We start from the raw sequence: 20,913 nt of genomic DNA on the forward strand, positions 1-20,913 counted from the left end.
CGGAGTCAACCTTGTCGATTTAATCTAAGCGTTGCAATTGTAATCTAAAAAGTCAACCTTGTCGATTTAATCTAAGTGTTGCAATTGTAATCTAAAAAAGAATGTTATTGATAACACATTATCGATTTTAGTTGCAATGAATGGGATCAGTTGTTAAGGTCATGATTTCACACAAGTTGGCATTTTAGGCCCCTTAGAAATGATTGCACCAGTAATTTCACTTTTTAATTCAATGGTTGATTTTAAGAGTTTGGTTACAAAAATATAAACTATTAAGACCATCGTTTCAAGCAAGTCATAATAAATGCATAAGCATATTGATAGGTGACAACAAGAATAAATAAAATGCACTTACCATAAAAACCAAAAAAAGAATAGTCATAAATAAATACATGTGTGGGCATGTGTTGTTGATAGGTGGAAACATCCTTAAATAAAATACATTTACCATGAAAACCAAAAAAATAAAAATATAAACATATATAAACATGTGAGCATGTTGATAGGTGGAAAATCCCATGATGAAATGTGAGAAAAACCAAAAAAATAAATAAAAATTATAAAAATGAATACTAAACATGTTGATAAGTGACCATATTTATTTCAAAATAATATTTATTAAATAAATAAATAAATTATAAAATAATATTTAAATAGGTTGACAAATGCCAAGACCATAATTGATAAAAATGTAAAAACATAAATATGTTAAAGAGTGACTTGATTTATTAATGAAATATAATGAAAATGAAACGAGATGTCTTTAGTGCGACTTTTTGAAAGCTTTTTTGGTGGGTTTTTCTGGTCTAATTTCTCTAAAATCTGGCAAGAAATTTATTGAAATCACAAGTTTGATGGGTAACGACTACACAATCCAAGTGCCCTAGGGAGTTTTCAGGGTGCTGAATCCATATATAGAGTCAAAAAACCAATTTAAATAACACAAATCAAAATTTCACCTGAATTTTTTCCACCAAATTTAGGTATCAGAAAATCCAAAAAATCACACTAAAAACAACTCCCAGGAAAAAAACCACAATAACCAAATTATATTAATAAAATACATTTACGACAAAAACTAAAAGAAAAAAAATCATGAAATGCACTCAATGAAACCAAAAGAAAACAAATCGTAAGAATTAAGCATGTTGACGGGTGATAATAACTATCAACATATGCACTTATCGAGAACCAAATCATAAAAAGTCATAAGTGAATAAACCACAATAACCAAATTATATTAATAAAATACATTTACGACAAAAACTAAAAGAAAAGAAATCATGAAATGCACTCAATGAAACGAAAAGAAAACAAATTGTAAGAAATTAAGCATGTTGATGGCTGATAATAACTATCAACATATGCACTTATCGAGAACCAAATCATAAAAAGTCATAAGTGAATGTGTTGATAAGCAGCAAGGTCCATGAAAACTATAATGAAGAAAGAAATCACTAAGAATCTAATATGGATTTAATATGAACGGATAAGAATCTAATTTTTTCACTGTAAATTTGTAAATATTTTGTTTTGTTATTTTTTGGTTAATATGAAAAAAAATTCAACTTTGATGAACATCTTTACACATCATACTAAACTATAAAATTAAAATTAACCTCTTGTCTGAATAAACATCACTTAATATTATACTACTAGTCCTCACATTATTGTATTTTTCTTTTGAATAAATATTAAACTAAAGTAATTCATAAAAAAAATTGATTATTAAATTGGTATGTGCCTGCTACTCTACATGTTGGAGACATGATTGCCGTTACACCAAAACTCGCAGGTGATAGTAAACAGACACATCACTAGATTTAAGCACATGCCACGAAACACACAGGGAGCGTTGACCTTCTACACCGCCATTAACGGGGAGCCAACAATCTCCCCCCCCAACGCGAGCCCAGTGTGTTTCGAACTCGAAACCTCTGGCTCCAATACCACTTGTTGGAGACACAATTACCGTTACACCAAAACCCGCAGGTGAGAGTAAACAAACACATCGCTAGATTTAAGCACATGCCACGAAACACATGGGGAGCGTTGACCTTCTACACCGCCATTAATGGGGAGCCAACACTACGTTGGTCAGTTTGAACCATCATAGCTATGGAGAAGAACTACTATGTCACTCGACATTACGGGAATAGCAAGTGCGGAAAAAAGTGGGACGATGGAACTTTTTCAGATATCAGAAGGATTACTATGACCACAACTAGTGACACATATCCTCGCTGAAAGTGACATATGCTTTGGACGGCCATGATCCAAGTATTCGTGAGAAAGAATTCGGCGGTCTTACACACGGAGGACTGGGTGACGAGTCACAGGAAGTAACTTTCAATAGTACATATTTTTTTAGTATTATAATGGTAGATTTTGAGAATATTTTGAAATTTTATAGTTATCAGAAATAGGTTTTTAATATGTATTTTCAATTATTATGACGATAAATTTTGGAAATATTTTGAAATATCATCGCTATAAAAGAAATGATGTATTTTCTATTATTATAGTGATAAATTTTGGGAATATTTTAAAATCTAATTTCTCTAACAAAAAAATGGATCAAATAATTAACTATTTCTTAAATATCTAATTTCAAAATATTTTTAAAATCTACATAAATTTAACTGTCCAAAAATACGAAACTTCAATTTTCTCTGACCTTGGATGTGGTTGCATTTTTTTCTGACTAAAAATAAATAATTTAATATTTTTTAAACTAAAGGTTTATAAGTTTACATATATAGAATAGATAGTGATGAGGTATTTTGTTAAGACATTTAGTGATGTGAAAATTTGCCTATTCTAAATTTTATGAGTAAAAATTCAACCATATTAAAATTTAGTATGACCCAAACTAAATAAAATCCCTAAATAATTTTGATGTCTTAAATAAATTACAATTTCTCAAACTAAAAATTAAACAACTTAACAACAAATACATAAAAAAAATCACAAAAATTACTAAATAAAAAAATAAAATTATATCCTTATATTTATAAAATTAAATTCAATATTAATGTTATTTATGTCCATCGATGTAGTTTATATTTATATTTAATGTTATTTATATGATACGTAAATATGACGCTTTACGCTTTTGAAAAGTTACAACAATGGAAGATTATATTAAAAGATTAAAATATTATGTGAATTTTTAAAGGGATGATATACAATCTTTTGTAATTTCTATTTTGGTTTTTTAATAAATATATGTAATAGAAAGTAGAAGAGAAAAGAACTTATTAAGGAAAAATGAAGCCATTGGAAAGTACAAGTTTTTTTCACACATTATTAATGGTGTGGATGAATTTTGTTACATGATTGATTTCATTGAGGTTTCTATGTTTTTTGATTGGTTATAATGTTAGTATAATATATAATGATTTCAACGAATTTATGGTTAATTATAAAGTATTTAAATGTTTATTTATGGAAATAAAATAAATTAGTTATGTGAGATGAATTTAATTTATATTACTTTATTATGTCATTCAAATATGTTAATTTTTTTTTTAAATATGTGTCTTTTTTTTATAGCATTTTTAAGTTTATGTGATTGTCTAAATTTATTTTATTTTAAATTAAGTTAAATTTTCATTTTATTTTATCTTTTAAGAGAATTAAAAGATGGATGATGAAAATAACTTTATTTTATAATATTTTATATATAAAATGCATTACAGTTTTAGGGGATTGAATTTCTTTAATCTGGGAGATTAAAAAATTGTTTAATTGGTTACTTTTTAATGTAATGTATTCACCATTTTTTATAATATTATAATTATTAGTTATCTAAAATTATTTACACTCAAACAAACTTTTTAGTAAAAATCATATTTCTTATATTATCATTACATATTATGTGATTGATATTTTAATTTGCATATTATTTGAAATGATGTTAACCATTTATGTGACTTAATGTTGATGCTTAATGAATTTTTAAATGATGGTAGTATTATGTATAATAAACAAATACTAAACACAATACATATAAATTGTTAATATGAACATATTTAATGATTTCAAGGAATTTCATGCCAATTATAATATATTTAAATGTCAGTTTGTTACTATGGAAATAAAATAAACAAGTTATGTGAGATCATTTCAATTTTTTTACTTTATAAAAATGTCATACAAATATGTTAATTTTTAGTACTTTTAAGTTTACGTGATTGTGTGGTCTTAAATTAAATCAAATTTCCATTTTATTTCATCTTTTGAGAGAATAAGAAGATGGAAAATGAAAATAACCTTATTTTATAATGTCCTACATATAGAATGCATCATTTCATTAAATTTAGAATGGATGTAGAATTTAAAGTTTCAGGGGATTGAATTTTTTCAATATGAAAGATTAAAAAATTGTTTAGTATGTTATTTTTAATGTTATATATTTATAATTTTTTATAATAATACAATTATTAGTTATATAAAATCATATAAAGTTGGAGCAAATCTTTCAACTAAAATCTTATTTCTTATATTATTATTACATATTTTTTTACTGATATTCTAATTTACATATTATTGGAAATTATCTTAATCATTTGTCATATATTATTTGAGTCAAATGTCTAATGAATTATTAAATGATAGTGGTATTATGTATAACTAGCACAACCACATTAATAAATGTGGTTGATAAATTTCGATAGACCCATATCAAACATATATATTAAGTATGAATAATATTAAGAATTAATGTTATTAATGTTATTATAAATAATATTAATATAAATATAAGAACCATATTAATAATAATTAATATTATATTATTAATATTATATTAAATAATAATAATTAATAATATTAATATTAAATAAATATAAATAATAACAACAATTATATTAATAATCATTTAATAAATAATAATGAAGAAATTATGAAATAAACCTTTAATAAAAATCAAATAACAATTTAAATGTGGTTGATATGAAATTCAACCTTAAACACTCCACGAGAACACAATTATTAAATTCTAGCCTCTTCCAAAACACACCAAGACCGATGATAAAATTCGCACCAATTCAAATCAATAGGATAATGATTACAACCGCGACCGCTTTCCAACCAATCCCTTCTCACATTGCCTTGCATTTTTATATAATGTTGAAAAGAAAAGGGGGTGAAATCTGCAAACTATCTATTGATTTCACTGTTGATATAGCTGTAAATGTCAGATCCTGCCTCTCTCTATCTCAAATATCTACAGTGGCTCGTTGCAAGGGAATAATATTAAACCCAAGGGATAAATATTATAAACCAAAGGTATAAAAACCTTAAGATAAATATTATAAACCCTAAAATAAACATGGTTGACCATGATTTACCATCATTGATTTGCATACTAAGACGATGTTTTCCACAATGTGACGTTGGACCATGGTTGACCATGGCTGATTTTCATATTGAGACAATCTTTGGCACATTGTAACAATGGACCATTGTTGACCATGGATGACCATGATTGTAAACCCAAACGATTTATATTAAAACCTAGGATTAATATTATAAACCCTATGAATAATATTATAACCTAGGAATATCAACCAAATAAACCCTAGGGATTGATATTATAAACCCAAGGGATTAATTCTAAAACCCAAAGGTATTATAAAACCAAGGGAATAATATAAAACCCAAGGGATTAATATTAAAAATCCAAGGGATTAAAAACCCAAGGGAATAATATTAAACCCAAGGGATTAATATTATAAATCCTAGGATAAATATTATAAACCTAAGGGAATAATAATAAACCCAAGAGATAAATATTATAAACCTAAGCAATATAAGCCCTAAGATAAATATTATAAACTCTAAGATAAATATTTGTTATAATGTGATGTTGGAATATGGTTGACCATGTTTGATATTTGTATTGAGACAATGTTTGTCATAATGCGACATTAGACAATGGCTGACCATCGTTGACGATGACTGATCTCCATATTGAGACAATCTTTGTCATAATGCGATGCTGGACCATGGTTGACCATTGTTGTGACAATATGACATTGGACGAAGAGATAGTCTTTGTCACAATGTGACCATGGTTGACCATGATTGCACCCAAAGGTATTATAAACCCAAGGGATATTATTAAACCCAAGGGATTAATATTATTAATGCAATGTATATAAACCATAAAGGGATTGATATTATAAACTCAAAGGAATAATAAACCCAAGGGATTAATACTAAAAACTCAACGGATTAAAAACCCAACGGATTGATAATATAAATGCAAGGGAATAATATTAAACCCAAGGGATTAATATTATAAATCCAAGGTATAAAAACCCTAAGATAGATATTATAAACCGAAAGGAATAATAAACCCAACATATTATAAACCCAAGGGATAAAGATTATAAATGTAGATTTTTACTTGTAGATTCAACAGTTTATGTGATATGCTAAAACATAAGAAAAGAATCTACTCTACTCATCAACGGAAACAAAAATTGATCAATGAAAACACTAAGTAGGAAAGGAAGAATTTCAATTGCACATAACACAATTTCTTGGTTAACAAACTGCTTAAAACCTCGACTATCTATATTGCATTAACCAGAAGATCTGAGAATAAAATACAATGCTTGTTCAACCCAAACAATTCTTGCACAAGTGCAATCTACCTCTCGGTTACCTAGGCAAGCCTTGGATGAATACAATATGCTTTGCTCAACCTAGAGCTCAACCTACACAAGTATTTTCTATCCTCTGCCTGGTTGACTACCTTTGGCCAATACTTAGCCAAATTCCTAGCCTTCCAAGCCCCTACTTCCTTGCGCAATTCTCGAGGGAATTAGCCCATATTTAATTGGGAAAATCCCTCACCATAACTGTTCAATCCATCATAGGCCTTCTATTGATTGTATGCACCATTTGTACAACTCAGAAAATTATATAATTGATAGTCATTATCCCTCAACTCTAATCTCAACTAGGTCTTCCTCTGAACTAACATGCATGAGTTATTTATGAGTGAATCTTTAGTTAACTAGTGGAGAAGTGAAGCTGCACTAAAGTTGCTCGCCATTACTAGACCTCCTACCAGTTCCTCCAACTGAAGAACTAGTTTAACTCACTTTAACTCAGTTAGGCTGAGTTAATTAATTACAACTCAAAATAACACAACCTGGACCCCTAAAATTTAGGAATCACTCTACATGACTCTAGATAGACTTCCAACTCAAATTTAATCAGCCAACTAAGTCAGTTTAACTTAGTTAACTATTACAAGTTTCTATGAGAATACAATTTCGATTTAATTCAAAGACAAATTAAATTAGGATTTATTATTGCTATTTTTAACATTTCTTGTTTCTATTTTCAACACTTCCTCTCAACAAGAAAGGAATTCAACACTATCCCAATCTGGTAACTTTGGAGTGTGATGTAAATTGTGTCCCTCCATCTGAAACTATCTCTTTAGGAGCTGCGTATCGTGCAAGAATTTCTTCAAATAAAAAATCTGAGACAAACTGTTCTATTTCTTTCACAATAGCATTAGGCTCTACCCACTTTGTTATGTAATCCGTGCAAACCAGAATGTGAACTTTCTGCTATGAAGGAAGATTAAATGGCCCAATGAAATCGATAGCCAATTTTTCAAAGGGCTCAAGAGCTAGTTGGGGTTGTAACAACATTTCATCTTCCCGACCAGGCTGACCCATCTGCTGGCAATTATTGCAATCTCTAATATATTTCCTTGCATCATGAAAAATAAAAGGCCAATAGTATCCCATTTGTAACACCTTATGACCTTTCCTCTTATCTGAAAAATGTCCCCCACAAGGGCCATCATGAGAAACTTTCAGGACATCATAGATATCATCTCCACTTATGCAGCGCCAGATTTGTTGATAAGTTCTTATGTAAAAGAGATATCCCTCTATCCATGAATAATGAGCAATGTGATGGATAGTCCTTCCTTGTTCTATGTAAGACAAGTGTTGAGGCACCTTTCTTGTAGAAAGAAAGTTAACAATATCTACATACCACGGAGTGTGAGTAGAAATTGCAAAAATATGTTCATTTGGAAAACTATCCTTTATAGGTGTACCTTCATCACTAGTATCCATCGTAGATAAGAAATCTGTGACTACGTTATCTTTCCCTAGTTTGTCTACAATGGTAATATCAAACTCCTAAATTAACAATAACCATCTTGTAACATGGCCAGGGGTTATTGGTTTGTTCATCAGTTACCTGATAGTTGTGTGATTAGTGTGCACGAAAGTAGGATACCATGTGATATAATGCTGAAATCTATTAATGACATAAATGATAGCCAAGAACTCCTTTTTAGTTATTGTATAATTTAATTCAACAAGGGTCAAATTCTTGCTGGAATAGTAAATTGCATATGACTTCTTGTCCTCCTATTTCCCCAAAACCTTCCCTAATGTTGTTTGAGGAGCATCATTGGAGATGTGAAACAGGAGTTTCCAGTCAGGACTGCGTAATATCAGAGCCTTGTAGACTAGTTATTTGATTTCTACAAAACTTGCTTCACATTCATCTATCCACATAAATTTTGCATCCTTAGGTAACAATTGAAAAAGTGGGGATTCTATTTTAGAAAAAGATTCTATGAAACACCTATAATAGCCAGCATAACTAATAAAGCTACATACTTGTGTCAGTGTCTTAGGCATAGGAAATTTTAAGATTACCTCTACCTTTGCAGGATCAACCCGAATTCCTGCAGCTGAAAGCATGTTTCTGAGCACTCTCCCTTCTTTCATCATCATATGGCATTTGACTGTACTTAGAGAAACATGTGTTTGCTTGCATCTTTCAAGTACTTTCTCTAATTTTTTCAAAGCTTCTGTAAAGGAATCCCCATATGGGGTAAATTCGTCCATGGAAATCTCAACACTATCATTAACTAGATTAGAGAAAATTCCTAATATTTCCCTTTGAAAGGTAGAAGGTGCATTACAAAGGCCAAATGGAAGGACTCAGAATGAAAAGGTTCCCCAAGGGCATGTGAAGGTATTTTTGTCATGATCCTCAAGAGCTATTTGTATCTGATTGTATCTACTAAATCCATCCATAAAGGAGAAAAAGTCCTTCCTGACTAATGTATCAAAGACTTGGTTAATAAATGGTAAGGGAAAATGGTCTTTCTGAGTTGCTTTGTTTAGTTCCCTATAATCAACGTAGATATTCCACTTTCCATTCTTCTTAGGAACAATGACTAGTGGGGAAACCCATTGACTGTCTGATATCGGATAAACAAAACCCACATCTAAAAGCTTCTGCAATTCATCTTTGACAATATTTTTTAAGGCATGATTCATTATTCTTTATGGTTTCCTAACAGGTCAACATTCCTATTTCATGTATATATGATGAGTACATAAATCAACAGGGATGCCTTTCATATCGGTATACTCCCAAGCAAAATCTTATTTATGATCCCGAAGGGATTTTAGGAGTTGTTTGGATTGGGAGTGTGAAAGGTCAGGATTAATATTCAATGTTTTCCCTGGTTCAATTTCTACAGGAACACTATTACAAGGTACAATTTTAGGAATTTTTTCTATTTTTGTTTATGGTTCAATATCTTCCTAAACATTGTAGCTCATGGCAGTTTCTAATAGCTGACGGGTTGAATCAAAAACAAAGTTAGGATTACTGAGAAAGGTGCTAATGGCATCGTCCTCCATTTTATCTTTAAAATAGAAAGCCTCATTGATGGTAAGGATGGGTCTAATTTCTTCATCTTCAGATTAGGGCTATTTGGTAGGTAGCAAATTTTGAATCAGGGTAAATACAGGTTTATTTTATGAACTTGGTTCTGCAGGGGGTAAGGGATAAGGTTCTTTATAACTCCCCCATTGGATATTACCATGTTTCTAGACCGACACCCAATGTAAGCATCTGCGGTTGTGAGCCAAGGACTTCCTAAAATCAAAGGGTGCCCACCGGCTGGGGATTGGGTATGTAAAACCAAAAGGTCAACGAGGTATTTCCAAGAGTCTACCGAAATAGCGATATCTTTTAGCTTCCCTACTAGTCTAATAGTAGACCGATTTGCCAATTCTAGGATGGTGGGAGTTGGTTTAAGGTTCTGCAGACCTAAGGCAATCATGGTTGCAGATGTTATAACATTAATCGCTACCCTCAAATCCACCAATACATTTGGGATATCCACCCCATTAATCTGCACTGTCAGAACCAGATTCCCAGGATCCCCGTATTTGGCAGCATTGAAAATAGCAAGAAGAAATGTTAAAAATAGAATCCAGAAATTCCAGTTTACTTTGTCCTTGAATTAAACTGAGAATTAAAATTGAATTTTATTCTCATAACAACTTGTAATAGTTAACTAGAGTGAGTTGGCTTAGTTAACTTAGGAATTTCGAGTTAGAAGTCTTTCTGAAGTCATGTATATGTTCTCCCTATATTATAGGGGTCCAGGATGAGTTAAGTATGAGTTATAATTAGTTAACTCAGTTTACTGAGTTAAGTCCAGTTAAATTAGTTCCAAACTATTTGAGGAACTAATAGTGAGTTAATAGTTAGTTGATGCATTCGTGCACTCAACAAGTGTTACTCTAGTTAATTGAAGATTCCCTCATCATAAAATCATGCATGTCGATTCTGAGAAAGACCCAGTTGAGACTAGAGTGCAGGGACAATGTATTATTTGTTGTATAATTTTCTGAGTTGCACAGATGGTGCATGCAAAGAATTAGAAGTTTGGAGGCTTGGAAATTTGGCTAAGTATTGGCCAAAGGAAGTCATCAGGTAGAGGATAGGAAATAATTGTGCAGGTTAAGCTCAAGGTTAAGCAGAGCATATTGTATTCATCCAAATTCTTTGACCAAGGGCACAAGGAAATAGGGACTTGGAGAGCTGGAGAATTGCCTAAGTGTTGGCCAAGAGTTTTCTTGGGATTTGGAGATTGATTTTACTAAGTGGTGGGATTGTTATAGAGAGAACAAGCATTGTATTATCATCTTGAATTTCTGATATATGTAATACAGATAGTGCGGTTTTGAGCTGTGGCTTTCCCTGGATATTTATTGTGTTATGTGCCATTGATGTTCTTCCTCTTGTCGATTATTGTTTGCTCGATGTTTATGGGCTTTCGTTGTAAATAGTAGAAGTAGATTCTTGTCTCTTGCTTTAGCAAATTGCATTAGCTTATGAATCCACAAGATTATCTACATACAAGTATAGATTTCCCAAGAATTATATAAGATAATTTACCCATGACATGAATAGTAAGTGGGTCCTTTGGTTTTCTTCCAGGTTTCTTAGAACAATATTCTTTAATTGTCTTAGCATAAATTGGTACATCCTTCATATCTTGAAGTAACGGAATTTTAACGAATAAATTCTATCATTCTCCCAAAATGTTAAATTCAGGACGAGGACTTCTTTTTCTCAAAGATAATCTTCCAGGATAGGGTGGACTAGTCTGACACCCTCTAGTAGCAATAGTTTGTGAAGGGGTTTTTTGCTTTATAGGAATCTTTGTTGGCTCATCCCCTATCATTATTTGTTCTGGTTTTGAGACTTCATCATCAATATGCTCAACAATTATAGGTGAAGTCTGAGTATTGACCACCCTACTAGATCGAAGATTTAATTCATTATATTCCATAGTGGCAATACTATATGCAAGGAGGTTGAGTGTCTCAACCTGTTGAGCCCCTCTGTTATTTGGATTCAGATTGGGTTGGATGGGAAATTGAGGACGAAGAGGAGGATTGCTAGTGGGTGCATTAGCAGGCAGTTGTAGTTGTTGTTGTGGCATAGGTTGGGAGAATTGTCCTAAAGGAGGAGGAGGAGGTCCATGCCAATTCTGGAACCATGAAGAATTTGGATCAGAATGAGGATACCAACGTTGCCAGGGAATTGGGTATTGGTAAGACTGCAACCAAGAAGGTGAAAAGGGTACAGACTTCTGATCATAATTCATATTATTAAGATACTGAGACAGTTCTTGAGGCATACCTTGATTCATATTTGGCGGACATGGTTGCCATGGTTTCCTTGATCCCATAAAATAAGTTGTTCTGCTTCTTAATTTGTTTCATAAAAGACTACCTTCAATCCAAGAAGAGACAGGCAAGTGCTCGTGGAATGAATTTTTTCACATATCGCACAAGTCTCCACAGAATTTAATGGACATTCCTTCAACAAGTGTTTATTTTTGCATTGAGGGAAGAAAATAGACATGACCTTCTTTTCTTCCATCTGCTTTTGCTTTGACTGAAACACATCTAGCTGCAATGATAATGTGCTCAGGGTATTAGTTCTCAAGTTGTCCAATGGATTCCCAATTTCAGTCTTTGTAACTCCACCACTGGATGTTTTGAGAGTTCGAATTCACTGCCTCTGTCTCGCAGCCCCTCATGAACACTTATTGCATAATTCACAGATGGTATCGAATTCCTCCTTTGATATATCTCCTTTCCCTACTACATTCAATAGATCCAGAGATTCCTCCCTAAGTGCCTTGAGAAAAATGATCTTCAATATATTCTTATCCAAGTCACTGTGGCTTGATCTCTAACTTTATTGACAACATTCCACAAAAACTTCCATATTCTCATCGTCTTTCTACATAATCTTAAATGTTTCTTCCTTTACATCTTGGGATTTGTAGTAGCCCTGATATTTATTGAGGAAAATCGTCTTCATATCACCCCATATAGCAATATATTTTCCTCCCAAAACGATAAACCATCTTAAAGTTGTGCCTTTCAAAGTAGCGGGAAATATCTTCAATTTCTGAGCATTAGAAATGTAATCATACCCTCAACAAACAACATCGAATTCAAAAAGGAATGTGTCCAGATCCTCGAAAGTAAGACCATGGAAATTGGGTAGTGCTATAAAAGGAATAGGCTTCATAAGTGCATCACCTCTAATATCTCCAATTGGAACTTCAATTGAAGAAGTTGCAGGAGCCATAAATATCTGCCGATACTCACTTGGAATTTTAACAAGCTCTGTCTTTGGTTGTTCTATAACAGGTGATGGAAGTTGCTTAGCATCACCCCCTTGATAAAATGGTGCCAAGAATATACTCAAATATTCTTTCTCTGAACTTGCAATATGTAGTTCCTCAGATCCTCTTCTTGTTACTTCTTCTGCGAATTTCACTTTTTCTATTGGAGGAGGTTCTGGTTGTGAAACTAATTGTCCTCTAGATCTCATATGAGATCTTACCCTAGCAGCATCTCATGACAATGCTCTAGACTCAACCCTTGAGATGATCTCTTGGATGTAAGTTTTTCTGCCCAAATCAACCCCTTTTCTTTTCGGGGGTCTCCCTCTGCCCCTTTTATTGGTGTCTTTGTTCATACAATCAGGAAATAAAAGGGAAACATTCAAAAAAATTAAAAGCTCAAGACCTGGAGCAGGATAAGAACTTCCTTCCCTAGGACGAGAGAGTGACCCCTAAAGAAAACAAAAGAAAGAAAATAAGAAAATCACAGAAATCAAGCTCAGGACCTGAAACAGGGTGAAAAATAAAACTTCCCTTCCCAGGACGAGAGAGAAATACTTATGAAAGCATAACAAAACAATATAAATCTCTAGACCTGGAGCAAGGTGATAAAAACTTCCTTCCTTAATACGCGATAATAACCCTACAAAAACAAGAAAAGTAAGGAAACAAACAACCAAATGATCTAATACTTAGAACCTAGAGCAAGGTGTAAGCTTCCTTCCCCAGGATGAGAGATCGGTCCTATGGTCAATGATGGATGCACTTTCGCGCCTTTGATAGCCTCCTCGACAATGATGCCAAAATGTTGGTGTCCAAGTATAAATCATGCAATTCACCCAATCCACATTTAATTGTCAACCCAGGGTTCTACCATTTGTTTCAAGGCTATCGTACATTGTATGTGCAAGCCACAATTTCCCTACCCAGCATTGAACATTAACTATAAATTCATCAATTTGTAATAGCAAGAAATATTGTAACAACAAGTAATAACTGTAACAACAATAAGGACTCACAACAACGCACTGATAAACATTCACAACAATAATAAACTCACAGAAATAAACCTAACACACATCTAATCTAGCAACACCTAGTCAAGAAAGTGGGCCCAACTCCTTGATCAGGGCTGTGGTGAGATCAACAAATCACGATATGCTCAGAAGAACAACTTGTCATTAATAAAAAGGAATATTACAAGTGTATTGTTTTTTTTTTTTTAAACTGTAATGGTTAATGGTATTAAAGAGCGGCAAACCAGCTGCCGCGGGCTAAAGCATTACAACAAAGTCTGAGTTTGAATTTCCTGTTGCACAGTAGATGATCTCGCTCTTTGAAACACTTACAGAGGAAATCGAGCCTCGTACTGTCTGAGATCAAAGTTGAAATACACAGTGCTTAACCTTTGCGTCTTCCTTGCTCTGGCATTTTATAGTGGCGAACCTCCATTTAACCAAAGTCCGCCTAAAGCTTTCACAGATCCTCCTTCTGTCAATAGAGAGGCTGTACAGGTCCTTCAGCTTCCCAGGCCTAGACTCAACACATCGAAATTGAAATAAAAGGAACAAAGTAGAATCATACAAAATTTCATGAGGAGGACGCATAATACAAAGATACCTCAGAGATTGGAACCCTTGCTTTTAAGATCTATAATCTGCGCGTTAACTTCCGAGCGGTAAGCAGAGCAGCAGCGGACAGAATGCTTTCAGGCGCATGAAAACCAACAGGCTGTTCTGAAAAATAGTGCCTTCATCTTCTTGTTCTGTGCAGAGAGTCAGTCTTTGGGAATCGGAGTGATCTGTAACATGATCACCATCAATTTCATTTGCTTCAGCCATTTAAATTATCTGAAAATCAGGCTTCCCTTATCGAGATAGATGTTGGCTTATTGACCATATAGAGACCGGGATCATTGACTGCATGAGGAGGAACAGGTTTGGATTTTGAAAGCCAATTTGAGAGCAGGTCGACCAAAAGGGGATTAAGGAATGATGCAGTTAGTCTCATCAGAATTGACTAACAGGGATCTTCTGCTATGGGTAGAGCCCAGATTGGCTTCAAGGTCAGCTTGATTGTTTAGGTGCCTCAGAATATGGAAAAAGGATATTTTTCGGAACTGGGCTAGAGTAAGCCTGATTTTCTTGAAAATGGAAGCTAAGTGGATCTGTGAGGGGTTTGAGTTGAGGTTCAGTGCTTGGATGATCAGCCTGGAGTCTCCAAAGACTGACAGAGTCAGAAAGTTCCTTTTGATGGCCAGATTAAGCCCTTGCCACAGAGCCAAAGCCTCAGGTCTGTTATTAGATTCGATGCCCAGCCCCCATTGATACTGAAACTCAGTAGATCCATCTGGATTCAGAAGAACCCCACCTCCACCCGCTACTCCAGGGTTTCCTTTAGAGGCCCCGTCGAAGAAGAGGCAGTGTTCCTCCAAACCAGAACGCCATTTGATAAACATCTGTTCTTCCAGGTGGATTTCCCAATTCGCTTGGGGAATTGCAGGGGACAAGGGCTTGAAAACATAGTTTGGATCCAGATCTTTGAGCCGTAGCTCCTCCTCGCTGTCCAAAGCTGCTTCATTCCTTATTGCAGGTTTGGTATCCAGAGTCTCTCCTAATAAAGCTTGGATTTTAGTGATAATTTTGCCAGGAGTACATTTTTCATCCCTGAAAAGCCTATTGTTCCTCTCCAACCACAGCTTCCAGCAGGTGAATTTAGGGATACACATCCAGGTTGTCTTGAGGAGGCATTTTTTAGAGAGGTCGAACGGAGATAATGTGGCCCAGTTGTGAAGTAGGTTAGGAATATTACCAGGAATCTCAACTTTGTCAGCCCCTGATCTCAGGACCCCCCTCCAGACATCACGGGCAAAAGGGCAAAGCAATAACAGATGGTTAGCGGACTCTTCCTCTGACACACACAGAGGACATCTGGAAGGTCCTTCCATTCCACGTTTTCTCAGGTTATCTCTAGTGAGAATGCTGTTATGAGCTAACGTCCAGCAGAAGAAGTCAATTTTGGGAAGCGAAGGGAAGGCCCAAATAAATCTCCATTGAGTAGGGTCAGGGGGAACATTAGGAATCGCTGTCATACTTTTGTAACCTTCAGAGACTGTGAAATTGCCAGAGAGGGAGCCCCACCCTCTTTTGTCCTTGGTTGTTGCTTTGATTGGAGATTTTCCTTGGAGCTTATCTAACAGTAGTGAAGCTTCAACCTGCAGCCTTTGGGGAATCTCTCCCAGATTCCAACTAGCCCATCGTCTTCCAGTATCATCCGTCCAAGTTGAGATGTCCCACAGGGTATTCAGATTATTGGACTGTAGCCAGTTTTTAATGTTTGTCAGACCTTCAACATGGTTCAGTGGTTGTTCACCAAGGATTGGATCATCCCAAATCTGATTTTTTTCCCATTACCTGGAATCTAGTATAGATTGTGACTGAAATGCTCCATAGCAAAAAGATAGAGTTTGAAAATCGGAGAGCCTTTAATGGTTTTTGGGGGCTGGTCCAAACACCTCAGCCGCTGTCCATTGAAGTATTTCTTCCACAATACTTTCTTACTCCAGCTAGCCTTTCCAGCAACAATACTCCATAGAATTTTGGAGCCCAGGGAGAGATTCTGGGCACCCAGATCTCTTAATTGAAGACCTCCTTCCAGAATTGGCTTTTTAATAGTGTCCCATTTAACTAAATGAAGTATTTTTTCATTGTTTTTCCCCCCTTCCCAGAGGAATCTTCTCAGCAGACTGTCCAATTTACTGAGGAAGGTTTTGGGAGCAAGCAGAATGGAATGTTGATAAAGAGGCATACTTATGAGAACAGATTTCATCAGGATAACCTTCCCAACATTGTTCAGCCAAGTGGCTCCCCAAGCTTGAATTCTAAGTTTTAGTTTGTCAAGCAGAGGCATCCAGTGGGCAACTTTAGGAATGGATTTGAAGATTGGAATCCCCAGATATTTAAAAAACTCCCAGGTCTGAATTCCTTTCATCTCTAAGAGCCTGGCAATATCAGCCAGTTCCTTGACCGAGCAGTTCCAGCCGTAGATAGTGCTTTTTAGATAGTTTATCTTGCTGCCCGAGACCTCCTTGTAGATGTCCAACTCCTTCTTAAAGGATCTTGCAGAATTTATGCTCGCTCCTCCAAGCAACAAAGTATCATCGGTGAATTGGGCATGGTTAATGTCTTTAACATTGGGAACCATTCTGAGTCCTGGCAGAGATTGGATTTGTTGACAGCAGTCAAGTTGGAAGCTAAGCACAGAGGCTTGAATAGCGTAGAGGAGCAGGGACAGCGGGCAACCTTGTCTTAAGCCCCTTGAGGCATTGAAGAACTTTGTTGATCGGCCATTAACCAGCGGCGCAATCCAAGGGGAGGCAATGCAGGCTTTCACCCAATTAATGAAGGTTATAGAGAAGCCCAGTTTCTTCATAACAGCATAGAGGAAATCATGTTTCACCCTGTCAAAGGCATTTGCCAGATCGAGCTTTATCACCATTCCTTTCTCTTTTCGTTGGCAACTTGAATGAACTGCTTCTTGCACCAGCACAATATTGTCCAGAATCTTTCGCCCTTTGATGAAACCTCCTTGATTTTCCGGAATGATGTCCGGCAAAACATTCTTGAGACGATTGGCAATTGTTTTGGTGATCAGCTTATAACTTGTGTTACACAGTGAAATGGGCTGAAATCTACCAAAATCAGAAGCTCCTTTCTCTTTCGGAATCAGGGCAAGGAAGGCCGAGTTGGTGCTGCCTCCAATCTTGGAACATGATTGTGACTTCCTGACCATTCTCAAAAGATCTTTATTAATTATAGGCCAGCAAGTCTGAAAAAATCTGGCATTGAACCCATCAGGCCCAGGAGCTTTATCCGGCTCCATGCAGTCCAAAGCCTTCTTGAGCTCATCCATGCTGATCGGAGCGGTAAGCATAGAATTAACAGAATCGTGAACACAATGAGGGATTAGATCGAAGGGGTAGGCTTGGGAGTCTAAAGGAGGATTATCAGGAGCCGTATAAAGCTCTTTGAAGAAGGTGAAAGCAGCTCTTTTGATGCCTTCAGAATCTTTGACCACGGCATCATGGGACCAAATTTCTGAAATAGATTTGAATTGCTTGCGAGCTTCGGCTTGCTTACGGGAAAAACCGGTATTCTTGTCGCTGGCTTGTAACCATAAGTTTCTGGATTTTTGTCTCCAGTATTCCTCTTCATCCCTGCTGGCTCTATGGAGATTTTTTTGCAACTCAACTTCTCTTTGAAGCAGACTTTGAGAAACAACAGAATTCTCCATTGCAGATTGATGGGCAGCAAGGTTTTCTAAGGATTCTTTTCTCTTGGCAGTGGGTGTTTTCAGAGTTTTAGCCCACTCCTTGAGTCTTCTTTTAAGGCCCCTCAATTTTTCTTCCCATACATAGAATGGGGATCCCAAGATCTGCCGATTCTAAGCTTCAGAAACCACTTCATGGAAACCATCTTGCTGAATCCACATAGGACTGAATCTAAAAGGTATTGGACCAAGGTTTCCATCAAGGGAGAGCTTGAGGCTAATAGGTTTATGATCAGAAGTGCAGTTTGGAAGGATTTTAGTAGAGGCTGTTAGACCACATGTAAGGAAAGAGGACTGGACAAGGAATCTGTCCAGGTGAGCAGCTATGTGGTTAGGCCCTAATATTTTGTTAGTCCAGGTATATTTCCCTACAGAGGGCTTGATATCCTCAAGATCCTAGTCTAGCATTATGTCTTCCACCCATTCTCTAGCTGGATCCCTTACTGGGGAACCCCCCTTTTTCTCATCAATGGCTAGAGTGACATTCACATCACCTACAATAATGATATTTTCTAGGTTGTGCAATAAAAGAAAGGACTGAATTGAGTTCCAGCAAAGTTTTTTCTCCGTTGGAAGGACTGGAGCATAAATATTGAACATACTTACTTGTTGACCAGAGTCTTTGTGAAGGAGTTGGATGAAAATCCAATGAGAGCAGTTTTCTTCTTGAATCAATTCATATTTGGAGCTGTCCCAGAAGGAGGCAAGCCCGCCAGAGGCGCCCCTAGCACTGACTGCTCTTCCGGGACCTTTACTCCAGAATGTCTTACTAGTTTGGAGGAGCGGATTATCCTCCATCTTTGTCTCCTAGATGAGGAGGATTTCAAGCGAATGGATCCTAACAATGTCTTTCAGGGCTTCTTCTTTCAGTTTGTTGCCTAACCCTCTGCAGTTCCAGGAGACGTACTTCATTATTTACTGATTTGGGAGGTGGTGGCTCCTTTTGGAGCTCTGCTCTACTTGTGCCCGGATCTGGTGTTCATCATTCCTTTGAGAGTTTTCTGGGAGCCTTGTAGGACGTCCAGATAACTTTTCTCCTCTCTCTGTTTCTTCTTGGATTTCTGACCCCTAGCCGACTTGATAGGAGTGATTTGCGAGCCATCTGATTCGGTGTCTCTCTCTTCTGACTCTTCGCCCAAGTCAGAGGCTAGACTGATATGCTCCTCAGTACCTTCGGTTCCCCTTTGATCAGCAACAGCTAGAGGATCAGTTGAATTTTCTTCAGTTTCTTTCAGCTTATTCGATTGGTCTTCAGTTTCTTCGTGACTCTCTGTTACATTCACCTTTTCAACTGAGGGGGGCCTTCTTTTGTGATTGGTTTGGTCTGAGAAATGGGCTGGGATTTCCCCATTGTTCCAGTTTTTGTCTGAACAACAAGCTTTGAGACTACCTTGCCTTTTTTTATCTCTTTCCATCCTTCTTCTTCCACCTTGTCCCTTGATGGGGCTTTAGGACAGTTTCGTTGGAAGTGACCATGCTCGTGACAGATTCCGCACTTACAAGTGTGTTGTTACATACTCAAAGTTAGAGTATTTCTCCTGTAACCTTAACGACTCTCAACATCAATAGATTTCACAGCCACAACTCTACTTTATACAATTTGTCAATAACACAGTTCTTAGAATTATGGCACTGTTTGCCCTTAATTACATGGTGGTTTTTAGAATGAAACAAAATGTTAAAAGATAGTAGTGTGTCAATTGAACAATTGATTCATTGTTGCAGCCAATATTCAAGGATAGCATTTCCTTCTCTGATAACATCATTTAGTGAATCACGGTCCTGTTCATTCTCCCTTTAAATATGCAGAAGTAACTAAATGAGCAAGCCACTTAGGTAATAATCCCCTACGACTACGCTTCATTGAAGAATAATCCATAAAGACATGACGAGAGGTATACATGTTCATTTTAAGATATCGATTAACCACTATTGGTGTGAAATGGATTAAAATAACATTGTAAAAGGGTGAGTAAAAGTATGAAAATCTAGCCACCAACAAGTATACGGTGATGCAGGACTTAGGCTTGGAATGTTACACTTTGTCTGGAATTTACACTTTGTTGATAAAGATGGTTCCATTGGATGTTACACTTTTTTTGGAATTTGGGAATTTGAAAATTTTCCCCTATATTAATCAAGAAACACTTAAATTTACTGTGAATTCTGCCCTTTGCTACGATTTCTACCCCTTGTTTAAAATTTCTATGAATTTCTACCCTTTGTTACAATTTCTTCCCTTTGTTATGATTTATTTTCTTGTTTGTAGCTTATATAGTGTTGCTTGTATGGTTCAAAACACTTTGTTGCTTCCTCTGAGAAGTTTAGGGTTTAGGGTTTGTTCCATTGTTCCTGCTTCTGAGTAATCATTTGTTACATTTTATTGATGACAAATGTTGTGTGTTAAAAATTGAAGGTTGATGCTAAATTTGATCATTTGATGACAGTGTTATAAGTTTTAGCTACTAAATGGTTGCTTGAATGATTATGGTTAATCTACTACAAAAATCTAAATTTTCATATATTTTGCAACTAATTTGACATTTTTCTTATTTTGTTTGAACTAATATGTGTCGAAA

At 35.4% G+C, this 20,913-nt stretch overlaps 1 protein-coding gene across 1 annotated transcript; it reads right to left on the minus strand.

Annotated features, from left to right (window-relative positions):
- Positions 1-14,990: 14,990 nt before the first annotated feature.
- On the minus strand, positions 14,991-18,298 carry LOC149188626 (uncharacterized). The gene is made up of 3 exons (XM_089410024.1): positions 16,567-18,298; positions 16,420-16,442; positions 14,991-16,322 (listed from the first exon to the last, which is right to left on the minus strand). The coding sequence occupies exons 1-3, from the start codon at positions 18,296-18,298 to the stop codon at positions 14,991-14,993; spliced, it is 3,087 nt and encodes a 1,028-aa protein (XP_089266150.1).
- Positions 18,299-20,913: the final 2,615 nt, after the last annotated feature.

This window comes from Pinus tabuliformis, chromosome 3_1 (genome assembly GCF_031772625.1).
Source record: "Pinus tabuliformis cultivar Carrire ecotype Pingquan chromosome 3_1, CPIR1, whole genome shotgun sequence".
NCBI classification, from domain to species: Eukaryota; Viridiplantae; Streptophyta; class Pinopsida; order Pinales; family Pinaceae; genus Pinus; species Pinus tabuliformis.